At 34.3% G+C, this 15,715-nt stretch overlaps 1 protein-coding gene across 3 annotated transcripts in view; it reads right to left on the bottom strand.

Annotated features, from left to right (window-relative positions):
* Nucleotides 1-6,686: 6,686 nt before the first annotated feature.
* LOC107446794 (uncharacterized) overlaps nucleotides 6,687-15,715 on the bottom strand; it is a 29,964-nt gene continuing 20,935 nt past the window's right edge. For all 3 annotated transcript variants that reach the window (XM_016061557.5, XM_016061556.5, XM_016061558.5), the window contains exon 3: nucleotides 6,687-8,475. In XM_016061557.5, the coding sequence (XP_015917043.1) occupies nucleotides 8,373-8,475 (103 nt within the window). In that variant the 3' untranslated portion in view covers nucleotides 6,687-8,372. The remainder of the gene's footprint in view (nucleotides 8,476-15,715) is intronic.

Raw genomic sequence — 15,715 nt, 5'->3', positions numbered from 1 at the left:
CTGTAATATGACGAGGTTTCGCTAAATCGTAACTAAAATTCTCATTTGCTGTTGTTGTTGTTAATTTACGTCGCACTAGAGCTGCACAATGGGCTATTGGCGACGGTCTGGGAAACATCCCGGAGGATGATCCGAAGACATGCCATCACAATTTTGATCCTCTGCGGAGGGGATGGCACCCCCGCTTCGGTAGCCCGACGACCTGCGCGCGAAGTCGAGCACTTTACGGTAGCACAGTTTAACGAGGACCAATACCGCACACCCTCGGTCGCTACGCAGACTGATCCAAGTGATCACCCACCCGCACACTGACCGTAGCCAGTGATGCTTGACTTCGGTGATCTGCTGGGAACCGTGTCTTAACGATCAGTCCACTGCGGGACAATTCTCATTTGCATGGGAAAAGTTCGTTGAATTGAATTCAAAAAATCAAGTAAAATTTATTACCACAAAGCTTGTGAGAATTATTCTCACTTTCATCCCCTAATTTACATCCATGACATTTTTGTATGTAGTGGATATTTTTGTTTTTAAGAATTCCCATATGCGATTGTCCATCAATTCGATTCACGCATGCGCGAGCAACTAATTTCTCATGTAGTGTGAATGCTCTAAGAAAGCATTCTCATTTCATGTAACTGATGCACCTCCGAATGTCGGGGGACGGGGGAAAACCTAATTGGGTACTTGCCCTTCAAGAAGAAGACCTTCCATACCCACACATGTGACCTATGACGTCAGCGCCAGCTAATCTTTTTCAGCAAAGTATCGTATTAAAGTTGAGCTAAGTTTCTCTACCTAAGTTAAAATCTTTACAAACAATAAGTTAATTAAATTCAGAGCAGTATCGTACATCGAATTAGTTGAAACATAATTTTTTCTCGTCTACGTCTTTTACTGAAATTAGATTTATTATTTGTTTATATATTTTATTGTAATCATGATATATTTTTTTTGTACCTGGCATTTTCGATGCATAATTAGTTTGTTTATGTTCCACATGGCTTCGTGACAATGTGGTATATCTCTGTGTAAATATACAGGGTGTCTCAGTTAAGCGTTTCAGAACTTCTAAGAGGGGTAGGGGGCATCCTGACGACTCGAAATCATATAGCAATGTGGGGTCGGAAATGTTTTCCTGAAGCGGTGACAGAAGCACCATAAAGAAAAGAAACCGTAAGTGAAAAATCGCTATAATAATACATTGAAAAAATTATATGGCCTCCTCGGTCACCCGACCTATCATGTCTTGATTTCGGGAGTCATATGAAAACACTGGTTTATGACACCCCTGTTGATAATGCTGGTTGCAAGAATCGCAGTAGCTGCCTGCAAGATATGCCTGAAGTATTGCAGAATGTTCGATTGTCCATGCGCCGGAGATGTGAGGTGTACATTGTAGCCGGTGGTAGAGACTTCGAACACTTACTTTGGCCCATGTACCATATAATTTTTTTCAATGTATTATTATAGCGATTTTTCACTTACGGTCTCTTTTCTTTATGGTGCTTCTGTGTACGTCACCGCTTCAGAAAAGCATTTCCGACCCCACATTGCTGTATGATTTCGAGTCGTCAGGATGCCCCCTACCCCTCTTAGAAGTTCTGAAGCGCTTAACTGAGACACCCTGTATAGCGAAAGAAGTGAAATCTTTGTGAAAGAATTTAGATTGTGTGATTCAAGAGAATTGATACTAGCCGAGTTTGGTTTACTCGAAATAGAATGGAAAGAACAGTTGTTAACGTAAGCAATTGCCACGTTCCAACAACCAATCAGACTCAAGCAACCCACACTACATCACTTGCAGGTATCCCATTGGTGAGTTTTCCCAGGAATCTATATTTCACCAATCAGGTTCTCATGTTCTCTAATAGTGATCTGTGAGAATGGTCTTTAGGGGACCATTCACGCTGTATGCGAAAAGTTTGCGCATGCAAATTCGAAAGTGCAAATGGGAAGCTGATTAGTGAAATTTCGCGAAAAACTCGCCTACAACTACGGGAAAGTACTTTTGCACATTATTCGAGATCGTAACGCTCGAATACACCATCTGTGGAGATTCTATAGCTTGACTCTCTCCTCCTTTTTTCAGTTGCATAGGAATGTACTACGATACATTCCCCTTTCTTAATATTTTTCGTATTTACTTGTCAAAATTATTCTTTAAATTTTTCACAATGTTTTTTTTTTTAGAACTATGTTCAAAACAGTTTTTAGTTCCTTATAGTTTCCTAACTTAAAAGTTTTTAATCTATTTGAATATCAAGACAGAATTTAACGTACTTACTTCTCCTATGTCTCTCCACACGCTAATTTTGAAAGCATTCGAAGTGTTACCATAGGTAAAAAGTTCTGTTTTACGCCACCTGTAGCCCGTTTCGATCTCCAATACCGGTATCCATCTAAATTTTTTCCCTTATATATTCCCCCATATAGCACAAACTCATCCAGTGAATGTCCACTAGACATCATCGCAAACATCCCCGAAGGTCCATGTGGACGTCCACAAAATATTCATATTTGATTCGTGGAAGATCCTGTAGAAGTCCAAAAGCCGTTAATCAGACATCCGCTATACCTTTTACATGACTGGGACGGCAAATGGATGATTTGATCCATAACATATCCGGGCACAGTCATCTCATAGACAACAACTGAAATTATTTCTGATATGCAAGAAGACGTGTAGCGAGCATGCACTTTGTTACTTTTGATTGAAGGTCCCACTACGAACTTCCAAAAATGAATCATTGAAAGGTATCACTTACCTTGCTATGTTCTATATGTATAAGCAGTACGACCAACCTTTTCTATATATAGGTCCGGGGTTGGCGTCAATATACCTAATGATAAATATCTAATGACAACAGCCAATTTGAATAACAATAGAACATTTTATTGTTCTAATTAACAAATCATGACGATGAAAATGAAATATGAATGAAATGTCTACAAGTTCAGTGATGATGAGAAAGTTCGACTTCCTTGCCTGAGTACATATACATATCTGCCTGAGCGTAGGGAGTTACGGTTACAGTTCGACAGCATAAGGAGTTACGGTTGCAGTTCGTAACACACTTTGTACCGTTCATATATATGAACGATATACAAAGGACATGTTCGTTGCATGTTACAGAGTTCGTATATACGAAAACTGTAATTAAATATTTCACATTTTTATGCCCTCAATCGATGTAGATGTAACAGTGTGAAAACCAAATTACAAACTTTTAATTTGGCTCAAACTTTTTTTAAAAAACTTTTCAATTATACTTGTCACAATGCGCTCGGTTTGTTTGTTACTTAAAGGAGAGCAAATTTTAAAGATAATTTATAAAATTCTTTAGACTCCTAACTACTCAGCTGATGAAGAAAAAATAAATCATCCCAGTTACAAGCTTAATAAAGTCAAAATGTGTTACAATTTGTAACTACATTTTTTTTTAAAATCAGGAATTCTTTTTTAGTTCATAATATGAACATAAAAAGAACTATTTACAGTTTGAGTTAAATCAGTAAAAATCGTTTTTTGCGATATTTATTAATTAAGTATTATTTAATGAATAAATAGCTAATCTAATATCAGCATTTGGTCAATTACATAGACTAAATTTAATTGAATTAGTGAATATAATGTGATCATTCTTTTAAAAGTCATTTGTTTTAAAATTAAAAGCCTACAAAAATTCCTGATTTTATAACTACTACACATTAAAACTTTATACAATATAAAATATCTTATTATAAAAAATACCCATAATTGATATGAACTTTCAAAGATTTTTTTACTCATTATCATGGGGAACAACATGGATTATCCATGGTGGATACATGATTATCTGAAATTACTCCCAAGGTTTCTAACGCATGCACGATTTTAATATTTTCGAAGGGCAAGCGAGAAAGTAGATCTCTCACATAAGCGTGAATCAATAGCTCTCCTCTTATAATCAACTCCTCAGCGATGCTTCACTTCCCCATGGCTTGTGATAGATACAGAAATTTATTATGATTATCCTAATTAGGATCTTTATCAATTTTAAAAATAGTCCCCCAAAATATAACCAGGAAGTTGAATTTCAGGATTTGCAACAATGTATTTCTTGATAAAACATTCTTACCAAATGCAAAATCTTTTATCGCAGAACTTATATTTATAGGCTTCTGTTCTAAAAGATGCCAGCGATCAATTCCGATTCATTAAATTCAGCCTTGCATGTTGCTTCATAAACTTCACTAGCAATAAGATTGTCTTTGATTTTCATTTCAGTGTCTATCAATAAATTTGCTTTTTGTTCAATGAGTTTAATTAACTTGCCATCACTGCGTCAAATACTCTTCTTTACAAAAATAATTGCAAGCTTTAGAGAATAATCTTCGATATTGTGTTCGAGCTTAAACTACGAATATAGACAAATGATGACGAATAGGCGATAAATACTTAACAAATACAATTTCGGGAAAATAACTTACTGAAATGGTATATTAACTACTAACTTAACTACTAACACACTAAGATTCAATCAAGAAAACACACAATACAATATAAAAGCGGGTGATTATCAACAAAAGATAAAAACACATATGGTCCACCCGGCCCATAAGACTAGCCATAAATACACTAACCTACCAACAAGTACTAGTACTAGCAAAACAACGACGGTACAAATCTACACCGATGGCTCCAAAACAGACAATGGCGTGGGAGCTGCATTCTGTGTTTACCACAACAACCAACATACAGATACATACAAATTTACGTTAAAACAAGAAAACACAGTGTTTCAAGCAGAGGTTTTAGCCATCAAAGAAGCCATCAATTGGTTAGAGACACACAGCTGCAAAGATGCAACAATTTTCACAGACAGTCTGGCTAGTATACACGCTATTAGAAAAACGAAACAAAAAGACCCACACGTGGCAACAACACAAAGACAACTAGAACACCTAGTCAGAAAATGCAACACACAAATACACTGGGTGGCAGCGCACACAGGTAACATAGGCAATGAAGCAGCGGATTTAGCGGCTAAAGACGCAGCAGCAGGTCACGGGATTCCCAGCGGTGTTCTGCTTCCACCATCGAGCCTGAGAAATAAACTTAAAAACATCACACAAAAACTTTGGCAAGCATACTGGGACGAAAATGAAAAAGGCTATACAACAAAATCATATTATCCTAAAGTAGACACAGACCGACTCATAGGCCATCCAGCAGCAATACAATTCCTTACAGGACATGGCTTCTTCCCCTCATTCTTACACAGGATGCAGCGAATAAACACAGACACATGCCCATGCGATGACACAGGTACCCCAAGTCACTACCTACATGACTGCCCACTAACTGAATCATACCACCTCAAAAAACCCAATGAACAAGGCAGAACGATATTTGCAGACAGTTTCAAAAACAAGCATATTATGCAAAAACTAATAAATATTCTAGCCATAACCAGAAACATCACAGACAATATGTCATAAACCTTATAATAACTTTGTAAAAATACTGGCAGCAAATACAATGTTGAGGTGTCAGGGCCCCAGGCAAACCATTGCTGCAGCATAAAAACACACTCTGGCCCCACCCCTGACCAGCAAGCATTTGGCAGGCAGTCAGTCAACACAAGCTGTTGTCCGTGAGGCAAATAAAATTTAAAAGAAAAAAAAAAAAGAAAAAAAAAAAAAAGAAAAAAAAAACTTAAGCTCGATCCACACAAACAAGAGATGGCTTAACTGTCTATAAACGCACACACAATAAAAAACAGTAATCTATATCATGATCCGCTAAAACACTGCCTCAACTACTACTCATAAGAAAAATAGGTAAAACACGCAACACAACATAAACAAAACATACATACCACACAAGCCTCACCACTGACCCTGCTCCCAGTCCCTGGGGACAGACAGTGAGTCCGGAGCTTTTCAGCTACCCGTGATGGCCATTTATGTTAAATGTTAAAAAAAAAAAAAAAAAAAAAAAAATTAAAAATTTAAAAAAAAAAAAAAAAAAAAAAAAAAAAAAAAAAAATTAAAAATTTAAAAAAAAAAAAAAAAAAAAAAAAAAATAAGAAAAAAAAATACCTGTGACGTGGCTAGCTATTTTATATTGTACTGTTATTGTCGATGTCCATTCTTTGTGGCTGTAATGTAACGCTGCTAGTTATCTATGTAAAATTAAATTGTCTCTACTAGGCCGGGATAGCCTGGTCAGTGGGGTGCCGGGCCCATGTCCAAGAGTTCGTGGGTACGGTCCCTGCTGGTCGAAGACTCCCCGTGTAGTAAATGGTGACTGATGCACGTTAAATCTGTCGAGTCTCAAAGTCCTCCATGTTCCCATAACAAATCAATACCTCTGGGGGTACCGATACAGAAGTTTCCTTGTCTTCTGGATTGGTTCAAAATTACAAGGCTACGGCGTTGAACATTTGTAGTCGTAAACCCAAAAATTGGGTCGACTGTTCAACGGCGGTCATAAAATAAAATAAAATAAAATAGGAAATTACTTATTTATCACATAGAAATCAAAAAAGTTGATTTCTTTTAATTTGTGAGTGTGTGTGTTGTGGAGCAGAATTCATAGAGAATAGTTTTGGTTAAATTCATGTAAATAGAGTTGTTTTGTTTGTTATGTTTCAACATTAGTGAAGATTATATAAAATTTTTCAAAAAATGAAACTTAATGAGTGGATTAAAAAAATTTTTATTTACACCACCAATTAAATAAAAAATAGGTACAACTACACAATATATAAAATTTGAATTGTTCTACAATACAACAAATTATGAGACAATATTTCCTGAAGAATTTTTCAATTTAATCACTTTTAAATCTCATCATAGAAAAAAAATCATATCAAAATTATAATGTACATATATATCATAAAAGTTCGCATATTAAATTGACAGTAACTACATACCTTGAAGTTATAGAATCATGACAAAATAGTGATTAAATCAAGCAGATTTTGTTAAACTTGTAAATTTATTACATGTTATTCAAAAAATTTTGTGTTTTGTAGAAAAGGGTATGAGTTCCATGAACACTGTTATAAAAATCTCCCAGTAAAACTTGTTGAAACACATAAAATTTCTATTATAAGAATCTGTATACGAAATTTCATTATATGAAATTTCAATATTGTGAATCTCATTATAAGAATCTCTATCATTATGTAAATAAAACAATACATAATTACATATTTTTTTATTAAGACAGCTAATCATCTCTTAGAACAATACTTTGAAACAACTTTAAAGTTAAATTTTTCTGCTCAAGTCTTAAAAAGAAATGTTTAATACTTAGCCAGAATGGGGCGCAGCCTCTTAATGGTTTCGTTTTCAATGTAAACATTTTCCTCATATAGAGGAAATCTCCAAAACCAGAAAAGAGGTTCAATCGGTTCAATTCAACGTAATAAGTTCTGCTTTGTGTATGATTGAGGAAATCTTCGCTAGTCTTCGCACCCACAAGATTTAGTTTTGTTTATATCCAGAGCCATGGCATACCATGGAGTACAGCCTTACTTTGCAGTATTGTATCGAAATGTGCCTTGTTCAGAGCAAAGATGAGGTCTGGAAGAGATTTGTGTTTAGGGCTTTAAGCTCGGTCAGTATAATTCGTTCACCAGGAGTTGGCTCCACCTCCTCGGATGCAGAATTAGTTAATTTCAGAGCGGGAGTAACAGGAGAAACATCTCCGGGCTTGAAATTGAGACAACCTTCAATGCGGCTAAACGCAAATAGTGAATTCTATTGTACCTTTCGTTACTCTAGCTAATTAAATATATTTTAAATTTAAGAACTGCTTTTTTTTCCCTTCCAAAATGCCTCAAAAAGGATAAACTATTCACTCAAAAGAGAAAAATGTCATCAAATTTATGAAATATTTAGTGTTGAAAAAATGCACATAAAGATTGCGAAATAAATATCTTTGTCATACCATCGCCAAATAGCAACCTTGTCCAGGATTGTTCACATCCTTCTCCCAAAAATAACGAAATAGTATCGTCGGATATCACGTGATGAAGGCGGTGAGCATTTGAAAAAATTTTTTTTTTATAGCGCTTTTTTCCGATTAATTTTTTTGATTAACTTTGTTCTGTGATTTAATATTTATTCCGAAAATTTTAATTAAAAAAATGAAGAAGCTTACGCTCAAATGTGTGTACTAGCATTAAACGTTCGAATGCTTAATATTCTACAGTAAATTCATATTAGTTTTAGCATTAGAGAAAATTACTTTATTTAGGGATCAGTACCAACATTTACTTTTATCAATATTAATTTTTTTAAAAAAATATTTTTTAAAACATCACCTTTGACCTAAAAATAAAAAAAAACTAAATATATTTACAAAAGCTTTTTTTTTAATCGTTGCAACACCAACAACACAAAGCCATGCATAGTGTGCAAAGGCAACAATTTTTCCAACAGTCGTCTTGCTTCGCTTGCTGCTTTTCATGAACAACTCTGTAAATAAAAAATTTAATTCAACATTAATTTATCGGACGATAAATAACATTATATAAATGGGGATATTAAGGAGAATTATTAATTACCCCATTTTAACAAGACCCTTATTAAGGAGAATTATTAAGGAGAAGCCCATGGATGGTGTTTTCTACACTAAAGAACGCTGCAAGCTCCATACCGCCTATACTTCCGGGCTACTGTTTCTGGCGTATTTTAAAGCCATTTGGTTCACAACGTGATCATTGTGTTTTGAGATTCTTGCAAACGTGGTATTTGATTACTTATTACTTGTGTTTACAATGCTAAAGGTGCTAACACTAACGAGAGATGGTGCACAGCTTACAACAAGAACAAACAGTAATAAACAAATAGAAAGAGGCCAAATCAGGATTGCCAAAAAAAAAAAAGCGAGTTATTCAACATTTAGCAACTATACCATCTTTTTAACAATATATCTATAAATAACTAAAACAAATTTTAACTTCAAACTCACCAGAATTACTTAATAACATCAATATCATATGAAATACGGCAGATTTGAGCACAGAAATTATCTAAATTACTTCTATTATTGAAAACAAAATTATACGTTTGAAAATATCGCCTCGCAAAATAAGCTGTAGTAAGCAGTTGCAAACTTTTTAACCGGAACTAGAGCAGGTATTGAGCTCGAGATTGTTATTGTTTACATTTATATTGAAAACACCATCCATTAAGGAGAATACCATTGTAATTGATTCAAAGTAATAACACAACAAATTAAAACATGGATTAAAAAATAAATTCCACATAATCTTAAACAACCTATTGATTGTTCACAACAACATGGAAATTTACAAAGATGTATGTCGAAAGGGGACTTTAGTACAAAGAGCAAATTAAACGAGTTCTCTTAAATCGTCTCAAGGAACATTAAAGATACATCAAGAACTCCACTTCTCATCCATGGTGAAACATTGTTGGACAGAGCCACAGGCTCAATTTTTCTTCACCTCATATTATTCATAAATAAATTTCATCCGTTGACTTGGATTTTTGGGAGAATTCCCACATCGTCAAAAGCAAGAACTCAATTGTTAATGATCTTGTTGTTATACTATATTTTTCAAATGTTTGCAAATCTTTAATCTTCTAATTCTTACTGTCAATTTAATATTGTGACTTTTGATTATATATTTATCTATTTAGTGAGACGTAACCTCTGACAAATTACATCATCTCTGTCTTATCATCCTTACCATTTAACCTACTGATGTAGATGTACCAACGCGACACGGAAATGCATAAAGGTTTTAAATAAAAACTTCACTATTTGTGAATTTCTTAAGTTTTTTTTTTGATCAAGTTTGAGGGTAAAAAAAATCAGATTTTTCTGATAAATCATTATTACGGTAAATCCTTTGACAAAAGGAGTTTGCCTTGTCAGGGGAGATTTTATACGAACAGAACAGCAACGAATAGGACTGCACCATACAGGACTATATTCCGTTGCAAGTTAAGAAAAGGCAATTGTGGTATAGAATTTAAGTAATCATCCGTGACTGCATATAGTTCCGTTTTATTTAGCAATCAAATTATATAATTATGCTTAGCTAAACTCGTCGGACAGAAATTTAATTCGTGTTTTTTCATAAGCAAAAAGGAGGTCGTGCTACGTCGTTTCAAGAGCTGGTGATGTTGTTATTCATTTGTGCTTGGAGCTTGGTATCCATTTGACATGCACTTAGATGAAAATATGCTATCTCCATAGGAATAATGTTTTTTTTTTCTTAAGTTGCAACAGAGTATAGTATTACTTTCTTGAAACCAGATAAAAACTTAAAAAAGATAAAAGTTTTATGAAGAAGGACGCTTACGAAGAATTACTACCGAAAATAAGTTTGTTGGCACAGCTGAATGACAAAGAAAGTGATGTCTGATTAAGGCCGTATGTCCATGCGTACTATCGTATGTGACTGTAGTGCATTCGATTGGCAACTGCGCGAGGAGCTTATGACGTTTTTAAACATTCGAACGCGCGTCTAGGATGCAGTGTGAATGGCCCCTTTGATTGAATTTAGAAGATTTATATTGTTGCCGCCACTCGATTCCCCTCCAGTAAAAGAAGATGTCCGAATTACTGTCAGTTGAGAGCATTTCACGTGATAGAAAAGCTTTTGTTATCGGATCCGGATGTGAACCGGGTTCGAATCCCAGCGATGGCTGGTCGATACGAATTCCGCACTCGGCTAGCACTCGCGCTGACGTAAAATATCCTCAGTGGTAGACGGAGTTTGGGTTAGAGTCCCCTTGCCGTCGGGCTAACCATTCGAGTTTTCCTGCTTTTTCTCTCCGTGTAACGCAAATCCGGGTCAGTTCCATCAAAAAGTCTTCCACGAAGGCAAAATTTCTCCCAAGTCTTGATCCAGAAATTCTCTTGGCTTCTGGATTGGGTTCAAAATTACAAGGCTACGGAGTTAAACATTATTAGTCGTAAACCAACCCAAAATTGGGTCGCCTGTTTACCGACGGTTATAAAATAAAATATTTGAAGGCCTCATAATGGATAATTTGTCAGAAGACGACACGAGAGAAGAAAACTGAAAACTTATTTAGACTATCCCGAAATCTCCAGGTTGCTGTCGTGAATATTCCTTCGATTCTCTAGCATTCTGTTGTTGTACGTTATTTACATCGTACTAAAGCTGCGCAATGGACTATATGCGACAGTCTGAAAAACATCTCAAAGAATGATCCGAAGACATTCCATCACAATTTTGATTGTCTGGCTCCCCCGCTTTTTAAGCCCAACGACCTGTGTGCAGAGGCGAGCACTTTTCGGTCGAACAGTTTAACGAGATCGACACCGTGCACCCTTGGTCCCTTCGTACGGCTGATCAAAATGGTCTCCCACCTGCTCACTGACCCTTTGTCAGCGATGCTTGACTTCACTGATCGTATTAGAACAGTGTCTTACACTTAATCCACCGTAGGACCTAGGATTCTGAAATGTACTAGACTTTTCATTAGAGCTAATTTGATATTTTGTTCTAATAATGTACGATACAAAGTCATATTTCACTGAACACAAGGAATTTCGTAGTTTTGCAATTTCGAAAAATAAAGGTATTTTATTAAATGGAACTCCCTGCGAATAAATATCGTTTTTATTTATTTATTAGATTTAGAGGTTGCTAGGCAACGGACTTTTCTAAAAAGCAATATCTCTATGATGCTGGTAGGAACCGTGTTTACGTAGGCGTTTACTGAAAACAAATCACTTACTTAGCAACTACGAGCGAAAAACAAAAAGTTTATAAAAGACTTCTCGGTCGCTTATCAACGAAAAAGATTTGATATTCTTTGATAAAATTTCCCTTTAAAACCACAGATTATTTCCTTCTTAATAAATGTGAGCGTGTGTCAAATAAGGAAGTCAGATTTTTGATAAATTACTTTTCTTAAGATAAGTAAAAGCAAAGAAAACATCTAGAAATAAGTGCTATTTTGCTATTCAGTCTTCAAAAATATTTTAACTTATAAATCTTATAATTTCTTATGAATTTTAAGAGTTTAATTTTTTTAATAGTGTCTGAGAAGGAATATTGGCTCAGAAACCCATACCGAGGGAGAAATTATTCATGTCAAATTCTTTTTCATGTATTAAAGTAGTTTAAAATTTTAAGTGTAGAAAAATAAAGTACAGATAAAACTAAAGAAGGAAGTTTCAAATACTGTACTTAAAAATATCAAAATGCAATTATTGCTGAATAACCTCCGTACTGCTTAATCCTAAGTAATGCTTCAATAACCTATTTGCATTTTTTTTCACTCACTTTTTCTATACTTTATATTACTTATGTAAAAAACAATTTCAATGAAGGGTTTCTTCTGTGGTATAGTGTCCTTTAAGCAGCGTAGGGAACACTCTGGTAGAGACCTTCAACGTGTGGACCACCGATGATATTTAAATGGTTCACTGAATTACCTCATTCAGTTTAATAATAAAACTAAAAGAATGATGAATCACTATAGAGTAAGAAAATATAATAAGTCTGATTGGAGGGTGTAACTTGAAGGTGTTTCTCCATCTATAACAATGGGCTCGCCCAGGTTTTCATCGTTTCTCACCCAGGAACAATGTTTTCATGGGGCACATTAGGACCCATAATCCTCATAGAACAATCCCTGACGTCTGTAAGCTACTTGAACATATTTCCAGACCAAGTTCACCCATTCATGGGTATAGTTTTTCCTGCGGGGGATGATGTTTACCAACAGGATAATGCCCCATGTCATAAGGGTCGAATCGTCGAGGGACATTCCAGTGACCCCCAAATTCACCTGACCTTAATCCAATAGAGCATTTGTGGTCCTACTTCGAAAACCAAATTCGTGCTGCCACGCTACCCCTTCGCAATGTGAGGGAACTGCATAACCAGTTGGTGAGAGCTTGGTACCAGATACTTCAGACTACCTATCAGCACCTTGTGGAATCAATGCCACGGCGGGTGCTATCAGTTTTGAGGGCTAAAGGTGGTCCTACATGTTATTAACAGGGTTGTCATAATGTAATGGCTCTTCGGTGTATATATATCTAAGTAAAATATATATTAATATATCTAAGGCCGTTGATTAAGGAAAACCCTATAGATAAAGAATGGGATGGGATGGCAAAATAACCTGATAATTTCGCCGATTGAATTCCGTTTAACTATTCTTCGAACTATTTTTCTAACTGTAGCAGAAGAAAATTTCAAACACCATTGCAAAGTTAAGAACTAGACCTTTCAATCGCTAAATGAGTTGCTACAGTACAAATGAATCTCTAAAATCGATACAGAGACTAAGTCAAACGTTGATTGTGACCTGAAATATTTCTAAACATGTGGTCTCAAAAAATTACTAAAAAGAAAATGTTTTTTTACTGTAACATTCTTCAGCACATGTTCAAATTTGTGGCCTGGAGTCTCAACCGGAAGGGTATAAAGAATTAACAAAAGTGAAATACTCAATAATTAAAAGTATTATGCTGTTCAATGCATGTAACAAATATTTATTTTCCTGGCAGAAGAAATTTGATTTTAATATTTATCAATATAATATATGGTAAAAACCTATCATTGAGAGGGCGTTGTAAGCGCGACAACTGAAGAGAGCTGGCAGACACTGAAGTGTTAAGATGTTGTATTCATTCTTTTTCGTTATTAAATAATTGTTTTTGTTATGACTGATGACTGATTTTCTGAACTACTGATAAAAAATCACTGAGCCACTAAATCTGCCTTGATGCTGATTGTTGAGTTAGTGATTATATTGAATTTGAACATAGACCAATACACATGTTTTGTAGCAAATCAACGGATTTGACACAATTATGCTAAAGACAGATTTTACCATATCACAATATTTAATCAACATGCTTATAATAAATCCTTTAAATAAAAAAAATCATCCCGCTTTTTAAAACTTTTTATTTTTATGTGTTATTAATTTACTTATTTTTCAAATCATTGTTTTATCAAAATTTTGGGAATTAAAATCAAAAACATAAAAAAATACTGAATTTTTCGTTTTCTTTTAGTTTAATGGAAAATTAAATAGCATTATAGTCCTAAGTTACTGGGAGTAATTAATTGTTACTAGCTTGATAACAAATTTATAAATGTTTCAAAGCAACAATATTTAATCCATTAAATAAAAGCAAGTAATCGAATCAATTTTGAATAAAAACAAAAGAAATGCACTAAATGAATTAAACTGATACTTTGCAGGAAAAAAAATATACCTAAAAAAGTGAATTTTAATTAAATAAAATTATCAACAGCTGTGAGAGCTGAAGCAGATGTTAGAATTTAAAATGAAAGCGTATCCTGACACTTTAGTTCCGGCAGTTTCTTTTTCTGTGTTTTTGCTGGTTTATTTTTTATTCATTTATTATTTTGTAACCAATAAGAAAGATTTTAGATTTCTATCATTTTGTTTACGAGTTTGCGAACATAAGGTTCATTTTACTGCTTAAGAAAATTTAATCAATTTCTGCCAGGTTTCATCTCTCAAAATGGATTTTGAAAGTTAAATTTTTTGTGTTTATCATATGGGTAAAAATTACCACACTTAAGACAAAAAGAATTTGAGTGAAGTACTACCTTGGAATGATTAAACAATGTCAAAATTTATCTTTGTAAAAAAAATTTTAAAAAAATGTTCTGCTTGACGATTATTATTGCCAGGTCTCTCAGTCATAAATAAATAGTGGAAAAACAAATAGTGGAAGTGAATGTTCAGAGGGAAATAAGTAGTGATAAAGACGCTAACTTAGGAAGTTTGAACAATTCATTACGTTTTTTAGGAGAATCTACTGTAAAAATAAATCATTAGTTTTTAGGCAATAAAGTGAAAAAAATTTAAAATTGGCTACATTTTAAAAGAAAATTAGTGATCTAAAAAGCAAGAACTGTTAACAATGTCTAATGAATCTATTATGATTTCACAACTGAAAGAAAAGTTTCAAAAAACAGATTCAAGCAGCCTAATACTAAAAAGATTACCTAAAACCTGGAGCAATCGTAAAATTCAAGAAAAATGTAATGCAATATTTAATATGAAGTCTTTCTAAACTGCTTGAAAGTACAAATCCTAGACCTGGAAAAACTCTTATTGGCAGCAAAATTGAAAACATTATTGCATACAACAGTGATGAAGTGAGCCATTATTTGAGAGGAAAAAAAGATTTTATCCCGAAAATTTAATCAGGATTGGAAAAAAAAACGTCTGGTTTCGGGAAATCTGCGGGAGATATTCTAAGGGTTTAAACAAGAAAATCCCCATGTCTGAATAGGAATTTCCAAGTTCTGTGATTTGCGTTAGAAAAATTGCTTGCCGGCTTGTGCGAGAGGAACACATTGAGTCTGTTTAGTTTATGAAAACGGGAAGCTAATACAAGCTAGCTGCAGATTACAGCATTTAACTTAGTGAAGAATTACGATGTAGAACATACAAAGACAACCCATTAAAAATATTTTGTAATCCACCTCTTCGAGAATGCATTTTTTTTCAGTTGAGATTATTGTCCTGGAGCATATTAAAACGAATCAATGACTTATTCCTCTCAGATGGAATAGACGAGATTTATAAATTACGGGCTATATGTTTGACCGCACAACACTTATGACAGTTAATAACAATGTAGAAGATTTCCATATAACGTTTGAAGCAAAAAATGAGAATTCTTTTACCACATTCTATCACTGCAAAT

Source organism: Parasteatoda tepidariorum, chromosome 4 (genome assembly GCF_982258835.1).
Source record: "Parasteatoda tepidariorum strain Cologne lab strain chromosome 4, Ptep-v5.0, whole genome shotgun sequence".
Classification (NCBI taxonomy): Eukaryota; Metazoa; Arthropoda; class Arachnida; order Araneae; family Theridiidae; genus Parasteatoda; species Parasteatoda tepidariorum.
The sequence above is the reverse complement of the archived record's forward strand: the minus strand, read 5'-3'. Positions and strand labels throughout refer to the sequence as shown.